Source organism: Acomys minous, assembly GCF_964271855.1.
Source record: "Acomys minous genome assembly, chromosome: 10".
Lineage (NCBI taxonomy): Eukaryota > Metazoa > Chordata > Mammalia > Rodentia > Muridae > Acomys > Acomys minous.
The window spans coordinates 63,720,961-63,740,247 of NC_140491.1; the positions used below are offsets into that span (position 1 = coordinate 63,720,961).

A 19,287-nucleotide genomic window follows, 5' to 3' on the forward strand; every position below is an offset into this window, starting at 1 on the left:
TCATTTACATGGAAGTCAGAGCATAGAACAACCAGCTCTACGGATTCAACTCAAGTCTTCAGACGTGACAGCAAGCACTCTTAGCCCCTGCGCTGTCTTGCCATCATCTGAGAGCTTGCCCTTGCAGCCTCTGCCCCTGCTGCTGGCTTGGCGTCAGCGCCACCCTCTTTGCAGAGTGGAAGCCCTGGACCAAGAGTCTAAGTACCCTGTGTATCTTCTGACTGCACCAGATGGTGCCTGAACTTTGGTTACTAGGGTGATGGGACCTTCAGCACTGGGCCCTGTGTGGAGCTGCTCAGCCGGCAAAAACAATGGCAGAAGTGTGCAGCCCTGGCCTCAGGAACACAGCCGCAGTGGGAATAGGAACTGTTTCTAGCTCCACCACCAGGCCCCCTAGTGCCTGACATCTGAACAGGAGCTATCAGCCTTCAGCCAGGCTGAGCCCAAGAAGCATACCTAGGGCTTTCAAGGAGAGCAAAGTCCTCAGCAGCAAAGACATGTCTATAATCCCAGCACTCGGAAGGCAGAACCCTCTGCCTCTGCCTCCCAAGGGCAGGGAGGGATTAAATGCCTGGGCCAAGGCCCCCAGCCTTGAAGATCATGTACTGTACCTTGTACCTGTGGGCACAGTAAAAAAAAATAATAATAAATAAAAAATATATATCTCAATGTCAAGAAAGCACTATATCACCGGGCAGTGGTGGCCCATGCCTTTAATCCCAGCACTTGGGAGTCAGCGTTTGAGGCCAGCCTGTTTTGCAAAGTGAGTCTAGGACAGTCAAGGCTACACAGAGAAACCCTGTCGCGAAACTCGAAAAACCTGGGGGGGGGGGGTGGGGAAAAAAAAAGAAGACAGAGACAGAGAGAGATGGGGGCGGGGGAGGGAGAGAGAGTACTGTATCACTTGGGAGGCAGAGGCAGGCAGATCTGGATCTTTGAGTTCGAGGCCAGCCTGGTTTACCAAGTGAGTACACGGAGAAAACCTGTGTCGAAAAAACCCAAAATAAACAAGTGCTATAACGAGAGTCGTATAAAACTCTACTTGGTGGCACATACCTTTAATACTAGCATTTAGAAGGCAGAGGCAGGCGGATCACTGTGAGTTCGAGGCTAGCCTGGTCTACTAAGGCTACAGAGAGAAACTCTGTCTCGAAAAAACAAAACAAAACAAAAAAACATACTTGGGTGCAAGTCAATTTTGATACTACTACGTCAAAAGCACTGACTGTAGCTGCGCTAGAGGAGCCAGAGCCTATGGACAGGAGGTTGCGTCATCCAGGCACCGCCCCTTGCACACAGACTCACTACCCTTCACTAGGTAGCAAGTCACTGCCCGGAACCTGCGCGCGGCGGCGGCGTTTTCCCGGGGCCTATTCGCTGCTGGACCTAAGCAGTGACGGGCGGAAGTGGGAGGAGTGGATAGGTGCAAGCAGCTCTTGCTCGCTCGAGCTGGCCACGCTGGAGGCTGCGGGCGAACGGGGCTTGGGGGGTCCCCGTGGCACCGTGGAGAGGGCTTCTGGGGCTCCGTCAGCGTCCGCGACGGCTCCGGGGGAGCGCGGCGGAGATGGGGTTCACAACCGGGCAACAGCTGGAGCTTCGGCCATGTTCGCCGGGCTCCAGGACCTGGGCGTGGCCAATGGCGAGGACCTGAAAGAGACCCTGACCAACTGCACTGAGCCGCTCAAGGCCATTGAGCAATTTCAGGTGGGCAGGAAGGCCCGGGCCGCTGGGGGAAGCCGGACATAATTCCCTGTGCTCCCGACGCCTGGATGGAGGCACTGGGGGGTCTTGAGCTAAGAGGCTCCGGCCAAGCAAAATGCGTACGCGTTGACTCTCTGCTTTCCCCAGACCGAGAATGGCGTGCTGCTGCCCTCCCTGCAGTCGGCCCTGCCCTTCTTGGACCTACACGGGACACCGCGGCTGGAGTTCCATCAGTCAGTGTTTGATGAGCTACGTGACAAACTGCTGGACCGAGTGTCAGCTATCGCCTCCGAGGGAAAGGCAGAAGAGAGGTGGGTTTCCACCGGGAGCTTTGTAGTTATGGTCTCCACTGCTGCACAGCCCTTGTAGATGCAACGTGGACTGTGTTTTGAGGGGCTCCTCTGTGTATCCTGCATGTGGAGACCCATTTCCTCAGTTGTGCAAATCTGCCCAGGTACAAGAAGCTGGAAGACCTTCTGGAAAAGAGCTTTTCTCTGGTCAAGATGCCATCCCTACAACCAGTGGTGATGTGTGTTATGAAACACTTGCCAAAGGTGAGAGCTCTTGAGGGGGGGCAACCCTCGAAGGGAAGCCAGTGATACATGATGCTTGCCTAGTCTTCCCTTGGTGGAAATCAGACTATAGGCTTGGTGCAGGCAGGTGCTTAGCTCCTGGGAAGGATTTATTTTTCTTCTTCTTCTTGTTCCCCCCCACCCCCCAAGACAGGGTTTCTCCGTGTAGCCCTGGCTATCCTGGACTCACTTTGTAGTCCAGGCTGGTCTTGAACTCACAGAGATCTGCCTGCCTGTGCCTCCCGAGTGCTGGGATTAAAGGATGTACCACCACGCCCTGCTTGCTCCTTGGAAGGTGTATGAGTTTGCTCTCCAGCAAGCTCTGGGCACCTTTCCTGTATCACTTGGTTGAGGCAAGTGGAAATACATCCCTTAAAGTGCAGGGAGAGACTTTCCTGGGAGAGGAAACCTGGGGATTCCGGGTGTGAATTCACCTACTAAGACTTGGAGGTCGCTGGGCGGTGGTGGTGCACGCCTTTAATCCCAGTGCTTGGGAGGCAGAGGTGGGTGGGTGGATCGCTGTGAGTTCGAGGCCAGCCTGGTCCGCAAAGCCTCTCCAGGACAGCCAAGGCTACACAGAGAGACCCTGTCTCGAAAAACCAAAAAAAAAAAAAAAAAAAAAAAAAAAAACCAAACCATAAATAAAAAGACTTGGAGGTCCATCCCAGGTGCCTCTATTGGTGCCGCTGGGCCCTACAGGTTCTTCGGGCCTGTCCTGAGGGAGACTTGGGGACACAGGCGCCACTTGCAGGGAGCTATGGTGTTTACTGTGTAGGTTCCTGAGAAGAAGCTGAAGCTGGTGACGGCTGACAAGGAGTTGTATCGGGCCTGCGCCGTGGAAGTAAAGAGGCAGATCTGGCAGGACAACCAAGCTCTCTTTGGTGATGAGGTCTCCCCATTGTTGAAGCAGTATATCCTGGAGAAAGAGAGCGCGCTCTTCAGCACGGAGCTCTCTGTCCTGCACAACTTCTTCAGCCCCTCCCCTAAGACCAGGCGCCAAGGAGAGGTGAGAGCAAGTAGGGGGGATGCATGCGCAGGGGAGGGCGGTGGTGTGGCCGGCCCCCTGCAGACTTGCCTTACCCCTGTGTGTGTAGGGTAGTCTCATTGCATAAGCATAAACTTGTCTTTGTAGCTGGGGGAAAGTTGGTTGGTAGGAGGACAGGAGGATTGCTGTGAGTTTGAGGCCAGCCTGAGTAACATAGCAGACCTCATTTCAGAAAATCAGAAAGAAAACCACCAAATTCAACTTTCCACCTTTTACTCATATTGGCATTATTCCAGATTCAAATTGGCCATAAGTGGCTCTGGCTGGCCTGAAACACCCTTTGTAGTCCTGGCTGGCTTTGAGCCCACAGATATCCACCTGCCTCTGCCTGCAAGCGCTGGGATGAAAGGCATGGTCACCACATCTTGCTTCTAAGTGGCATCTTTTAAAATCTTTAAAAAGTAGGGGCCTGGAGAGATAGTTTAGTGGTTAAGAGCACTGGCTGTTCTTCCAGAGGTCCTGAGTTCAATTCCTAGCAACCACATGGTGGCTCACAACCATCTATAATGAGATCTGCTGCCCTCTTCTGGTGTGCGTGAAGACAGTGTATTCATAGACATAAAATAAATAAATATTTGTAAAATGTTTAAATGAATTTTATCTATATGTTTGTGTCTGTAGGTGTGCACACATGCCTGGGTGTGTGCCTACAGAGGCCAGGGGTGTCAGATGCCCATAGAGCTGGAATCTGTGAGCTGCCTGATGTAGGTGCTAGAAATTGAACCCAGCTCTTTTGGAAGAGTAGTTTGTGCACTTTAATACCAAGCCATCTCTCCAGCCCATTAAGTGTCATCTTTTATGTTGAGACATCAAAAGACAACTTGCCAGAGTCAGCCCTTTTTTTTTTTAATGACTTATGTTATGTATACTAGTGTGAAGGTATCAGATCCTTTAGAACTGGCTACAGATAGGTGTGGGTGCCAGTTGGGTGCTGGGACTTGAACCCGGGTCCTTTGGAAGAGCAGACAGTGCTCTTAACCACTGAGCCATCTCTCCAGCCCCCCCAGTCCTTTTTTTATTTTTTGGTTTTTTGAGGCAGGGTTTTTCTGTTGTAGCCCTGCTGTCCTGGAACTCATTATTTAGACCAGGCTATCCTTGAATTCACAGGCATCGCCTGCTTCTGTCTCCCAAGTGCTGGGATTCAAAACTTGTGCCACCTCCACCCAGGAGTCAGTTACACCACGTGGGTCCTGGGAATTAAACTTGAGTTGTGAGATTGGCAGCAGATGACTTCACACACTGAGACACTCCGCCACTTTTGAGACAGGGTTTCTCCGTGTAGCCCTGGCTGTCCAGGGACTTCCTCGGTAGACCACGCTGCCCTGGGAATCATAGATCTGCTTGCTTCTGCCTCCTGATTGCTGGGGTTAAAGGCTGACATTTCTGTTTTTTTGTTTGTTTTTGTTTTTTAAAAAATATTATGTATGTGGTGTTTTGCCTGTGTGCTAGAATAGGGCACCAGAGCTCACTATAGACAGCTGTGCGCCACCATGTGGCTGCTGGGAATTGAGCTCAGGACCTCAGGAAGAGCAGCCAGTGCTCTTGGCCAGTGCTCTTAACCTCTGAGCTGTCTCTCCAGCCCATCTTGATAATTCTTATATAGGTATTTATTTATTATGTATACAGTGTTCTGTGTGCATGTGTGCCTGCAGGCCAGAAGAGGGCACCAGACTTTATTATAGATGGCTGTGAGCCACCATGTGGTTGCTGGGAATTGAACTCAGGACCTCTGAAAGAGCAGGTGGTGCTCTTAACCTCTGAGCCATCTTTCCAATCGCCCATCTTGACAATTCTTAAGTCATGACTTTGTAACTAGCTTACTTTAGACTGGGAAAAATAGAGTAATGAAGTCATTCAGGATTTCCTAGTGTCTACTTTGGCAAAAATAAATGAGTTTTGTTTTGTTTTGTTTGAGACAGGGTTTCTCTGTGTAGCCCTGGCTGTCCTGGACTCACTCTGTAGACCAGGCTGGCCTCAAACTTACAGTAATCCACCTGCCTCTGCCTCCCAAGCGCTGGGAAGAGTAGATGGTGCCCATAACTACTGAGCCAACTCTCCAGTGCTGCGAGATCATTTTTTAAAATGAGGACCCTTCATGAATTTGTGTGTCGTCCTTGTGCAGGGGCTTATCTGCTGAAGCCAGCATTACGGTTCTTACGTTTTTCCTTAACCTAATACATTCAAGGTTTTGTCTTTTTTGTTTGTTTGTTTTGTTTGTTTCTCAAGGCTGTCCTGGACTTGCTTTGTAGACCAGGCTGGCCTCAAACTCACGCCTGCCTCTGTCTCCTAAGTGCTGGGTTTAAAGGCGTGCGCCACCACTGCCTGGCCCAGGATTTTGTCTTTCAACCTGAATTGATAGACCAGTATTAGCTCTATTGCTTTCGTTTGAGGAGTCACTAAGCTTGAAGTCTGGTGAGCTTTTCCAGTTTATGACATGGCATTTGGCATGTTTCATGTATGAGGATTTGCAAGGAATGGCAATGCTTCACATGAGCCTTGGGTGCTCATGGCTCTAGTTGCTGGTGTTGTGTTTTGTTTTTGTTTTTTGAGACAGGGTTTCTCTGTGTAGCCTTGGCTGTCCTAGACTTGCTTTGTAGACCAGGCTGGCCTTGAACTCACAGTGATCCACCTGCCTCTGCGCCACCACGCCTGGCTTCTAGTTGGGTTTTAAGGGTGTTGGTGGCTGCCGTGTTAGGCTTCCTGCCGTCTTTCCCTTGCTCTGTTGCTGACAGGCAGAGTGCTCTGCTCTGTTGGTTCCCCAGCCTTTCTCTTCCCCCCATTTCTCCTGCTGATCGGCCACACACAGCACTGGTTTGTAGCTGTAAGAGAACTTGCTTGACTTGTGATCAGTTGACTTTTTAAAAGTTACATTCTTGGGCTGAAGAGATGGCTCAGAGGTTAAGAGCACTGTCAGCTCTTCCTGAGGTCTTGAGTTCAATTCCCAGCAACCACATGGTGGCTCACAACCATCTATAATGAGATCTGATGCCCTCTTTTGGCCTGCAGGCAAAGTACTGTATACATAATACATAAATTAATTTTTTTAAACGTTACATTCTTATGCATATAAGCGCAAATGAAAAAATGTGCAGAGGAGCAGAAAGTATTGCTGGAAGGAACAGGAAGACGGCTCTCTAGGTGAGCTCATTTACATGAAGTCGTGACACCCATAAAGAAGTCCAGCGTGGCCGCAGGTTCCTGTGCACTGGTGCTGGAAGGGAGGATGCAGAGGCAGGAGGATCACTGGGGCTTGTGGGCCTGCCAGTGTGGACAGGATCAAACAACACCTGCTGAACTGCAGGTTGAGGGAGCCCCTGTCTCAAGTGAGTAAGATAGGGAATGGCAGAGCAGACTTGACGACGGGCTCAGCTGCTTACATTTTGTAGCTGTCTAGCTCCCGCTGGTGTTCTGGCTCCGAGATCCCCAGGCCTTTTTGATGCTCTGCTTTGATGTGACAGCCACAGCAGGTTTGACTCAGCCCAGTGGCCAGTTCTTCAGGTGTCCTCTCCGTCCTGCGTTTCGTTCTTGTTGCCCTTGATGTCCAGAGTTGACACGGTGGACATTGTTTGCACATCTGGGCCAAACGGCTAGACTTAGAATTATACTCATAAGTGCCAAAGATCAATCTTTCTTTCTTTCTTTTTAAGAGATAGGACTTTTCTGTAGACCAGGCTCGCCTTGAACTCACAGAGATCCACCTGCCTCTGCTTCCCAAGTGCTGGCATTAAAGGCGTACGCCACCACATCCAGCTCATCAAAGACTTTTCTTTATACTCTTGTCAGTTTCTGCAGTTGAGTCTGATTTCTGGCATTTTGATGCTGGCCTGTTTTTCCTCTGGGAGACTTTGGAAATTCTTCTCAGTGCTCTGTGATCTTAACAGCCCTGGGGACATCAGGCTGGTGGGTCCCCCTCTCAGTCTTGGCTGTAGGACAGCTGCCTTGCATGTGAGCAGGTGGTCCCAAGCTGGTTATGTGTGAGGCAGGCGTACTCCACGTCACGGCTAAATTGTTTCTGTGGTCTGTTCCCAGTGGATGAGGGAATGGTGGACCATCCACATGGCTCAGTGATGTCAACAGAGAACATTTTGTTCCTGAGATAAGGATCCAGGTCAGCCTATGAGTTCTTGGCAGGGGTCTTGGAGAGTGAGATGACCAGCCCAGTCGCTCTTGCACTTCTGCCTCCTCCCACTGACCTCACTCTTGCTGAGTCTAACCTGATGCCTTTGGGCTTCCTGTGATATCTTCACCCGTGACTTAACCCAACTGTCCCTTTGTACCATTGTCCTGAGATTCACTTAACCATGGACAGTGGAGCTTCTTTGTGTTGGCTTAAGTATCCCGCCCCCCTTTTCTCTGAGGCAGGGTTTCTCTGTGTAGTCCTGACTGTCTGCAACTCCCTCTGTAGACCAGGGTGACCTCAAACTCAGACATCCTCCTGTCTCCTCAGTGCCACCCCCACCCCCTGCTATCTGAGCAGGACTGTGTGGTTTGCTTTTGTTGGGTAGAAGTAGGGTGGTGACACCTGCCAGAGGACTAGGCACTGGTGTCCCTGCACGGCCCTTGCTGAAAGTACAAGGTAAAGTAGAGCTGGGTGTCAGTGTTTGTGGCCCTGGTGCTAGTGTGGGGCAAGGATGGTCACAGCCATGAGCCTGGAAAGATGACAGGGAAGCAGGGATTCCACTGTGGCTTTGGAGGCCTGTAGCCCAGGCCATCTGTGTTGGGGCACTGTCCTTGGATTGGTTCTCAGCTCTGCTTCTAGGGTGACTCACCCCTTAACCTGGCAGGCAGGTGCTTAAAGTCACAGCAGATTACAGACAGGGGCCTTTTATGGTACCCCTGGGATGTATATGGATCTACCACTTTGAGACTGAGTAGCAGAAGCTGATCTCCTAGAATTTGGTGCCAACATTTTGTGGCAGAAAAAAGGTATCTCATGCCAAAAAGAGAGGGGCCAGCTCTGTAGGCAGGGCCGAGCGCCTGTGTGTGTTGTTGCCTGGTGGTGCTGGCGTCGGGATGTATGCTTGTTTGGCTTTTTAAGACAGGGTCTTTCTGTGTAGCCCTGGCAGGCCTGGCTGGGACTTGATGTGAGTTCTAGTCCGGCCTCCGGCGTGTGCTGCCTCTCCCCGCCCTGCAGTGAGGACTGTGGCCTCCATGTGTGTCCCACCCCCCAGGTGGTCCAGAAGCTGACGCAGATGGTCGGGAAGAACGTGAAGCTCTACGACATGGTGCTGCAGTTCCTGCGCACACTGTTCCTGCGGACCAGGAACGTGCACTACTGCACGCTGCGAGCGGAGCTGCTCATGTCCTTGCATGACCTGGACGTCAGTGAGATCTGTACTGTGGATCCCTGCCACAAGGTAGTACTGCACGCCCACCTGTGCGCAGCTGCGTCCTCTTCCTCCTCTGAATTCGCTATCCCGAAATGACCTGCTGAGCACATCTGAGCTCGCTCCTCAGCACCGCTGGGGGATGAACAGCTCCTGCAGAGGCCTCTCTCGCAGCTTCCCAGCTTCTCCCTGTAGCTGTAAGTGGCTGGCCCAGTGGCCATCTTCCCATTGGGCTCCTGGCTTCTGCCTCAGAGCCCTCGGGGCTTCTTCTTGGCCAGCACCAAGGTAATCTAGGAATGGCGTTTTCTGCACATCCCTCTGTCCCCGCACCAAGAGCACAGGAAATCTGAGCCCACCCCCTGGGCACTATGTGCTGTTGCTTAGTGCTAAGCACCATGTAGCGACCAGCCCTGGTTAGATCCCTTTCAGGAAAAACAGCTATGCCTCCTTCATGTGCTGGCTTGACCTTTGCTACTCTTGGGACCTAGGGTCCTTCTGCTCCCTGTAGGCCGCTGGTCCCCTGTGAAAGCTCACTGGTGTCTCAGGCCATCCATGTTCCCTTCTGGACACTGGGGATGAGTGCTGACTGTTTAATTTTCCTTGTTAATACTGACTGGGTGGCAACTGTAGCCTTGGCTTTCTAAACCTGCAGCCTTCGCCATGGCCCCATTCTACTAATTGCCCTTTTCTCTGTCCTCTCGAGGGACCTTTTGTATTCTGGGTTTTGCCTAGAGTGGGGTCTTGGGCCTTGGCTTCTGTTTATCTTAACCTGCCTCCTGTATTGACCTTGAAGTTCTCACAGCCATTCGGGCAGTGGCAAAGTTTGAGGGGTGAAAGTCTGGTTACCCTGCAATTGTATATTTCCATCCTGTAGTTCACCTGGTGCCTGGATGCCTGCATCCGAGAACGGTTTGTGGACAGCAAAAGAGCCCGGGAGCTGCAGGGATTTCTTGACGGTGTGAAGAAGGGCCAGGAACAAGTTTTGGGGTGAGAGTCAGCTCTTTGAGGATCCTATTTTGGGGATCTCTAGCCAGGCATCAGGTGGGGTTTACTGTCTACTGCTGGAGGTTGGACCCTATTCCAGGATGGTTTGGGATGGCTATGCTGGGTACCAGGCCCACTGCTCACAGAGCCCTCACTGATCACTTGGAATGACTCTCAGTACCTCTTCATTGAGTCAGGGGCCTACTGTCCCTGGGGAGCCCGCACAGGGAGGGCACTGCTGTCTGTAGCAGATTAGGGTGTGAGCTGAGCGCTACACTGGGGGCTCCAGACTGACTCCCAGCATCCTGCGCTTGGAATGAAGATGGTGCTGCTGGGAGAGCCCTGCCACATCTCTGTATAATGTTCTTCCCTGGCTAAACCCAGAGCCTGAGCTAGGACTTTTCTGTTTTGAGGCAGGGTCTTGCTATGTAGCCGTGGCGGGCCTGGGATTCACTGTGTAGCCCAGGCTGGCCCTGAACTCATCACAGAGATCTGCCTGTTTCTCCCTCCTGAGTCTGGGGTTAAAGTCAGTGAAACAGTGTGAGTTTAGTGTGTTGGGGGTTATTTTTGCTTTTCTTTAAATCTGTAGTTTAGAAAATCTTTTTTTTTTTTTTTTGGTTTTTCGAGACAGGGTTTCTCTATGTAGCCTTGGCTGTCCTGGACTCGCTTTGTAGACCAGGATGGCCTTGAACTCATAGCGATCCGCCTGCCTCTGCCTCCTAAGTGCTGGGATTAAAGGCGTGTGCCACCACGCCCGGCCTAGAAGATCTTTGAGTAACTTATGGATAAAGTACGAATTTGGTCTGGGCATGGTGGCGCACGCCTTTAATCCCAGCACTCAGGAGGCAGAGGCAGGTGGATCGACCTGAGTTCGAGGCCAGCCTGGTCTTCAAAGGGCATCAGGACAGCCTGAATTTGGTACAGACAGGCTGGCTCTCTGGGGTCAGTCCCAAGCCCTGCATCCCAACTTGTAGCTGCCCCTTTAGTGGGGCTGGCCCTGCAACTATTAGAAACAGAGTAGCCAGGCTTCTCAATTTATACCAAGGTCTGATTTCTTCCAGGGATTTGTCTATGATCCTGTGCGACCCCTTTGCCATCAACACACTGTCCCTGAGCACCATCAGGCACTTGCAGGAGCTGGTTAGCCAGGAGACACTGCCCAGGGTGAGCACTGTCCAGGGTGAGCGTAGTCCTGGCTGGTGGCTGGGCAAGCGCACACTGTCCCCTTGTGAAATGGTTTCACTCCACAGGTGGGTATTGGCACACAGGTGCCTGTCCTAGGGTCCTGGCCCTGGAAAGCAGAGGCGCTGCTTTGTCCAGTGGGACCACAGGATGGCACAGTCCCTGGGTGCTCTCGCTGAGGCCTCTGTCTTCTTTCAGGATAGCCCCGACCTCCTTCTCCTACTTAGGCTGCTGGCGCTCGGCCAAGGTGCATGGGACTTAATAGACAGCCAGGTCTTCAAGGAGCCCAAGATGGTAAGGGATCTAGTTTCTTCCTTTTCTACTAATTATGGGGAGGAGCAGGGGCTCCTAGAGTCTTGTTTAGGTAAACAGTCATCCAGGATGCTTGGGTAGGCTGGTGGTGCTTGCTATTCCCTGGGGACTGGGGCCCAGAAGGGGCTTTGCAGGTGTAGCCATGGTGGGGGTCTGAGAACACAGCACTGGACATGAGTCTCAGGACACAGGAAGGAGGGGCCAGTGTCCAAGAAAGCTGGATTTGAGGAAAGTTTATTGGGTGGGTAAGGGCAAGGTATTCATGGCAGAGTGGGTTAGGGTGTATATTGAGAGCAGCTGGGACCGTGGGGCCTTAGTGGGCTCAGACACTCCTTCTGCCAGGACGCAGAGCTCATCACCAGGTTCCTGCCAATGCTCATGTCCTTCGTGGTGGATGACTACACTTTTAACGTCGACCAGAAGCTTCCAGCTGAGGAGAAAGCCCAAGTCACGTACCCCAACACACTGCCTGAAAGTTTCACCAAGTAAGACTCTGGGGCAGAGTTTGGGGGAGCCACTAGAGTGGGGCTGCAGGTGGGGGTGCTGCTGGGCGGGCTGGTTGAAGGCCATGGCTTCTCGCATACAGGTTTCTGCAGGAGCAGCGCATGGCTTGTGAGGTGGGGCTGTACTACGTCCTACACATCACCAAGCAGAGAAACAAGAATGCGCTCCTGCGCCTGCTGCCTGGATTGGGTGAGTCCTGTTGGCTATGCTCGCCTGCCACCTGGGACCTGACTTCCTGGGCCCTGAGCTCTGTCACTGTCTTCCTGCCTTTATCTCCAACCTCCACAGCTTGGTTTTCATGTGTGCACTTTACTTCAGTGCATGCTCTGTGTGCGTGTTTGTAGATAGGGTTTAGCTCTGTTTCAGAGGTGCCAGTGAATCTTGTGATTTCCTACAGAAAGAACTCATACCTCTGTAGCCAGGTCCGGTGGCGCACACCTTTAGTCCCAGCACTCAGGAGGCAGAGGCAGGCAGATCTCTGTGAGTTCAAGACTAGCCTGGCCTACATGGTCAGCTCTCCTTCCACCTTTATGTGGGTTCCAGGCAATCAACTCAGGGCTCCAGGCTTGTGTAGCCTTTGCCCACTGAGCCATCTTCCCAGCCCTTCTGTTGAGGTTGTCCAGTACAGCCAAGACTACATAGAGAGACCCCGTCTCAAAACAAAACAAAAAACACCTTTGCTCTGTTCTAGTTGGTTAAGCAATATAAAATTTCTTGGGTGTTCAGTCTCCTCCAAGGGGCCCTCTTTCCCCACGTGCCTAGGATATCACAAGCCAAAACCGGGGAACTCTGAGTGGGCTCTTGATGGTGAAGCTGTGGGTGGTCCTGTGGCTCCGTGAGAGAGCACTGACCTGGTATCCATAAGGCACTGGGTTCTATCCCCAACACCACAAAAGGAGGGACGCCAGAAGCGGCCGCCTACAGCTCAGGCTTTGCTGAAGAGTTGCCTCCTGTGTCTTTGTGACCACAGGCCCAGGCATTCCCTGACTCACCCTTTGTCTTGGGTTTATAGGATTGTGCATAAACATGGAGCGTCTTTTCTTTTCCTTTTTTAGTTTTTCAAGACAGTCTCATGCAGCCCTGGCTGTCTTGTAACTCGCTCTGTAGACCAGGCTGGCTTTGAACTTACAGATCCTCCCCCATTCTCAGTGCGGCACCATCACCCAGCCTCTTCTCTAAGTGTATTTATAGGTCACTGGTATCTCTACGTCCTGCTTGCTGTGTGCATATTGATTTATGTGACTTTGATCTCACTGGATTTTCTTGGCCTAGTCTTTACTTTTCAAAAAGTTACCACAGACTCAGCAGTTTGAAACAACTCAGAGGAGGCAGGAAATTTGAAATGAGCCTTGCTGAGCTTAAGTCAGGTATGGCCAGACTCACTCCCTTTATACTTGGTTATACTTGGTGCCCTCTCCAGGTTTAGGGGCGTTCGGACATCCTGCTGGTCACAGAGGCAGCTAGATCGTGTAAGGCCATAGGGACACAGATATAAGAACTTGGCTTTGCCTTGTCCATGCACTTGAGTCTGTTCTCAGTCTGTCATCTGGTGCCAACAAATCCACTGTGGCCTGTCCTTCCTGGGCATCTCTACCTCTAATGCACCATGGTACACTCTTCAGTCATGCTTAGAAAGACCTTGAAGCCAGGCATGGTGGTGCACGCCTTTAATCCCACACTCAGGAGGCAGAGGCAAGCGGATCGCTGTGAGTTTGAGGCCAGCCTGGTCTACAAAGTAAGTCCAGGACAGCCAAGGCTACACAGAGAAACCCTGTCTCGGAAAGAAAAAAAAAAGAAGAAGAAAGAAAAAGAAAGACCTTGAAAAGTCTACATAGATGGCTCGCTCTTCCAGAGGACTCCCAGCACCCGCATGGCGGCTCACAACTGTCTGTGGTTCCAGTTCTAGGGGACCCAATGCTTCTGACTACTGTGGACATTAGGCACATATGCTACACAAATATGTGTGCGGGCAAAACATCCGTACACACAAAATAAGATTAAAATTAAGTCTGGCTTGCTCTTACATATGAAAGAGTTCTAATAGTAGTAGAAGTCAGTTTTCCTGAATTCTGTTTACTTTTGTTTTTAAAATATTTATTATTCTGTATTGTGTGCATGGTGTGTGTGGCTGTGTATGCCACAGCACATGTGTGTAGGTCAGGGGACAAGTTTGTGGAAACCAACTCAGGTCCCAAGGCTTATGTAGCCTTTACCCACTGACCTATTTATTTATTTTGTTTGTTTGTTTAAGACAGGGTCTCTCAGTAGTCCTAGCTGTCTGTCTTTCTGTTTAGTTTAGCTTCTCTGGAATTCCTGAGCAATGCGAAATGGGGAGCTGCCCAGATCAGTGTGGCTGCCCACCTTACAGCTCATGCATTTCTGGCTGTATTACTGAGGAGTTTCTTTCAATAACCCATTGAGGGTTTTTTGTTTCTTTGTTTTTTGTTTGTTTTTTTTTTGTTTGTTTGTTTTTTGCCCTGGCTGGCATGGAACTCAATATGTAGACCAGGCTGGCCTTGAACTCACAGAAATCCACCTGCCTCTGCCTCCTGGGTGCTCGGTCATCTGTCCTACTTTTGGTGCCTTCAAACAGGGAGTTTGGCAATGGTTGGTGTTGGTGTGTGTGTGTGTGTGTGTGTGTGTGTGTGTGTGTGTGTGTGTGTGTGTGTGTGTGAATGCAGGTAACTGAGGAGTCATCTGGAGGGTTTGGCAGAATCTCTTCTGGGCTGTGCTCTTACATTTCTGCATGTCTCTGGTTGTTTGTCTCTGGGCTTTCTCTCTGTAGAGGCCAATTCACACCAGAGCCTCGGCTGTGGGGCAGAGCACCCTGCCTTCCCGTGCTCTGGCTGTGGTCTGGCTTCCCTGCTGAGACGCCTCACCGGTGTGCTCTGCTCATCTGGCTCCTATTTGGATCTTGGGACCGTGAGAGGCCCTGAGGGCCGAGGCTGAGCCACTCTGTTGTTCACAGTGGAGACCTTCAGTGACCTGGCCTTCAGTGACATCTTTCTCCACCTGCTCACTGGGAGCCTGGCACTGCTGGCTGACGAGTTTGCCCTGGAGGATTTCTGCAGCAGCCTCTTTGATGGCTTTTTCCTCACTGCCTCTCCAAGGTAGGACATACCACCCACTGGACTGTCACTTCCTGTCAGTTCTTGTGCCTGACAGCTTGGGAGGGGCGTTGAGGCCCATCCTGCTAGAGGACCACAGGTGAGTCCTTGAGCATTGGGACCTGTGCTAGGCTGAGGAATTCCTGGATGTAGCTGGGGAGTGTGACCCAGGGATCAGTTCTGTTCTGCCTCAAGGTGGGTGGGAAGAGCTGAAGGGATATGCCAACCCTAGGGTGGCCTGTGCCTGGGTGGAAAGTAGATGTTAGGACACCTGCAGTCCCACTGCCCTCTTCCAGGAAAGAAAATGTGCATCGTCATGTGCTGAGGCTTCTCCTCCACTTGCACCCAAGAGTGGCCCCTTCTAAGCTGGAGGCATTGCAGAAGGCTCTGGAGCCCACAGGCCAGGTGAGTGTCCTCCACCCCCACTCACAGGGCTCTGCTCTGTGCATGTGCTGGGCTGCCGCGGCATACATGTCCCAGTGCTTACTTTGGGGCTGTTGTTCCTGGTTGATCCTGCCACTCCCCCATGTAGGCTCCGGCCCCTGCCCCTCCAGCATGTCCATGTCTGGTTTTCCCACAGAGTGGGGAGGCCGTGAAGGAGCTCTACTCCCAGCTCGGCGAGAAGCTGGAGCAGTTAGACCATCGGAAGCCCAGTCCTACCCAGGCTGCAGAGGCACCTGCACTGGACCTGCCCCTTCCCAATGTGCCTGCGCTGTGAGGCTCCCCGGAGCCATTTCCGGTAGTGCCCTGTGGGAGGAGGCCCTAGCCAGCCAGCAGTGCCGAGTGAGCCTAGGGCCGTTCATTGGCGGAGTGCTCCCTTCTCTGAATTGCTGCCTGGAGCTGGTCCTAAAAGGTCCTCAGTGGTCTGCTGCACATCAAGGGGGACCCATGATGGCATGGTGGGACTTGGCCTTGCTTGACCCTGGCAGGGATGGATGGTGGGTGGGATTTAGAAAAGTCAGCTGGTTCTTCAGGGGCAGCGGGCAGAGGCCTGACTGACCCGAAAGCCCAAGAAGAAGCTATGTTGGGTTCACCAAAGCAGATTTGCTGGGCCTCATGTCCCAAGCACAAGGGTGGTCCCCTCCACAGAGGCCAGGTGGACAGAGGCCTGCGCCTGCTGGCGTCAGTGCGTCCTTGCTGGCATCAGTGCGTCCTTGCTGGCTTCAGTGCGTCCTGCTGGCGTCAGTGCGTCCTGCTGGCGTCAGTGCGTCCTTGCTGGCTGAGCTCTGTAGGCGGAGCCCTCCCTGCAGCTCCCCACCTTAGTTCACCTTCCTTGTCTAGCTACGTTTTTGGCCTTAGAGTAGGGAACTACGTGTGTACAAGCTAAAGTTTCCATGTATGTAAATAAAACGCATTTTGATAAATTTATAGTGATGACTCTCTTTGTCTTGGCGCTGGGTTCAGTGATGGATGCAGCATTCTATTTTTTTATTATGTATACAGTGTTTTGTTCAAGAGGACACCAGATCTCATTATAGATGGTCGTCGTGAACCACCATGTGGTTGCTGGAAATTGAACTCGGACCTCTGGAAGAACAGTTAGTGCTCTTAAACCACCGAGCCATTTCTCCAGCTCAGCATTCTATTTTTTGATACAGGGTCTCACTGTATAGCCCTGGCTGGCCTGGAACTCACTGTGTAGACTAGGCTTACGGAGATCCTCCCTTGGTGTAGCGTTACGGAGAGGCAGTGCTCTGGCCTCTGCCTGGCAACCCTGCCCTGAGTGTGCTGGGGTAGGGCCCAGCTGCTGGAAGATCTCAGGGCTCCTGACCTCTGTCCCAACATCGAGGTGTGCGGTCTTCCACTCCTTCCAGAGTGAGGGGTCCTTGGTCCTCAGGTCATAGAGTGAGAGCTGGCACATCTGAGGCATGACGAAGCCCTCTTTGCTCTGATGGGATCAGGCAGATGTGGGCGGGTGCTTGCAGGTACCTCAGTCTGTGCCTAACTTTCTCCAGTTGTGAATGTGTGTGTGTGCCCTGGCTGAGTCTGGCTGTTTGTCACCACATGGGGCAGGGGGCCAGCAGGCTGTTGAGCATGTCCTGAAGCTGAGGGAAGGGCGACGGGCTGTGTTAGTTCAGTGTTCTATTGTAAGGAACACTGTAGGCTGGATGAGTCATAGTGTTTATTTTGGCTCAAGGCCCAGGTCCAAAGTCCAGGGTGCATTTAAAGATAGCCATCTTTGTGACAGAGGCCTAAGGCATAGGGTACCGCAGAGAGGGAGGAGGAGAGGGGAGTGGGGCTGAGGGGGAGGGAGGGAGAGAGGGAGGGAGGGAGAGAGAGAGGGAGGGAGGGAGGGAGGGAGGGAGGGAGGGCTGTTTTCTCTTATTTTTTTGAAGACAGCATTTCTCTGTCTAGTCTTGGCTGTCTTATACTCGGTTTGTAAACTAGGCTGGCCTCAAAGTCACAGAGATTTGCCTGCCTCTGCCCCCCGAGTCCTGGGATTACTGACAGGTGCCACCACAGAAGCCAAGGGACTGACTGAGGGTGCCAGTCCCACAACCTCATTTGATCCTAACCAACATAGTGGATTGAATTTTCAGCCTTCCACCAACCTTGGATTGGGTGGCTGGTGGAGGCGTCAATATGTGACACCACAGCCAGATTACTGTGGGACCACAGGAACATTAAAGTTCCGGCTGAGTAGAGGTCACAGGTCATGAACTCAGGCCTTCAGTTGGGGGAAGTGCCCCAGGATTCTTTTACTTCCCCCTGCCCCCCACCCCCACCCCAAATGGTCTCAGTCTGTAGCCCTGGCTGTCCTGGAACTTGCTATTGAAACCAAGCTGGCCTTGAACTCTCAGACCCACCTACCTCTCCTTCCTAAGTGCTGAAATGAAAGGTGTACCCCACCAGGCCTGGCCTGCTTGATTATTTTTAAAGTGGAAGAGGTGCCAGGCATGGTGGCACATACCTATAATCCCAGCACTTGGGAGACAGGTAGGTGGATCACTGTGAGTTCGAGGACAGCCTGGTCTAAGCAAGTCCAGGACTACAAGAGAAACCCTGTCTCAAAAAACCAAAACAAAAATTTAATAATAATTAAAAAGGAAATGGCAGAAACCTGGTTCTGGGGTGCTGGCAATGACGCACTAGTAAGAGGTGTATGGTGCTGGGCTCTGTGGTGTCATCCAGGGAGCTAGTGCTTATACGACACAGACACTTCAGAAAGGGCAGGCTGTGAGGTCCAGATATTAGGGTTCCTGGGGCTGTTTTCATGTGCTGAGGATGGTGAGGGGCCACATGGGGGGGACATGGGGAAGGCAGGAAAGGCCTGGGCTACAGGCAAAGGAGCTGGGAGTGGACTGTGCTGGCCAAGGTCATTGAGCAGAGTGAAGAGCTGCTAGAGACAAAATGGTCTGTGGGGCTGGATTCTGCTAGTGTGGGCCAAGCGAGCCTTCAAGGAGCTGTGGAGGGGAAGGCCTGGTGGCTGAGGGGATTTTACAATAGGGTGGAGGACGTGGGGGTGGGCAGTGGAGCTTGTGGACCTTGCAAAGATGCAGTCTGGGACGTGAGTTCTCTGAATGTGTCAGTTCTCTCTCTAGCCTGGAATGGGAGTCTGGACCCTACAGCATTGGACAGATCAGCCTCTTGGAAAAGTGACTGGACAACAGTGGGCTCGCTTAGAGACTGCCGGAGTTTTAGGACTATAAGACGCACCGGACCATAAGACGCACCCAGTCTTTAGAGCAGTAAAACAGTAAAAACAGCAATTGGACCATCAAGCACACCCTAATTCCTTGCCCCCCACTTTTGGGGGGTAAAAAGTAGTCTTATGGTCCAAAAAATATGATACTCTGTCCCCTTCTTTCAGGGTGTGGTCGGTTGCCTTGGGGCCTAGTGTCTTTTCCGGTCAGAACAATTTTTAGAGAACCAAGGTTTCACAGTGCTGGGCTCCCAGCTCCTCTAAGGCCAAGTATGGTGGTGCACACCTTTAATCCCAGCACTCTGAAGGCAGAGGCAGGTGGATCTCTGTGAGTTCAAGGCCAGCCTAGTCTCCAGAGAGTTCCAGGACAGCCGGGACTTATTACACAGAGAAACCCTGTCCAACCCCCACCCCAAAAAGATCCCAGTCTGCTCTTCCGAAGGTCCCGGGTTTGAACCTCAGTGATCACATATGAACTGGGCATGGTGGTGCAGTCCTTGGGGAGGTAGAGGCAGGTGGATCACTATGGGTTGGAGGCCAGCCTCATCTACCAAGTGAGTGTAGGACAGCCAGGGCTATTACATGGAAAACCCTGTCTCAAAACAAAAGCAAAAACAAAACAAAACAAAAAACCATTCTGGGCATGGTGGTGCACACCTTTAATCCCAGCACTCGGGAGGCACAGGCAGGTGGATTGCTGTGAGTTTGAGGCCAGCCTAGTCTACAAAGTAAATCCAGGACAGCCAAGGCTACACAGAGAAACCCTGTCTCAAAAAACCAAAAACCAAAACCAAACCAAAACCAAAACCCAAGCAAAACAAACAAACAAAAGCCAAGGTTTCTAAAAGCCCCTCCCTTCCACAGCCTACACTAACATTTTACACAGTTGGTCTGTGAAGTGCAGATGTGT

The 19,287-nt window shown here is 51.9% G+C and overlaps 1 protein-coding gene across 1 annotated transcript; it reads left to right on the plus strand.

Moving 5' to 3' along the window:
• The first annotated feature begins 1,464 nt into the window (after positions 1–1,464).
• Positions 1,465–16,098, plus strand: NELFB (negative elongation factor complex member B). The gene is made up of 13 exons (XM_084797382.1): positions 1,465–1,704; positions 1,849–2,012; positions 2,156–2,255; positions 3,049–3,279; positions 8,490–8,675; positions 9,520–9,632; positions 10,691–10,793; positions 11,010–11,105; positions 11,466–11,608; positions 11,710–11,816; positions 14,596–14,737; positions 15,031–15,139; positions 15,315–16,098. Exons 1-13 carry the CDS (start codon positions 1,603–1,605, stop codon positions 15,450–15,452), a joined length of 1,734 nt encoding a protein of 577 aa, XP_084653508.1. The 5' UTR covers positions 1,465–1,602; the 3' UTR covers positions 15,453–16,098.
• The last annotated feature ends 3,189 nt before the right edge of the window (positions 16,099–19,287 follow it).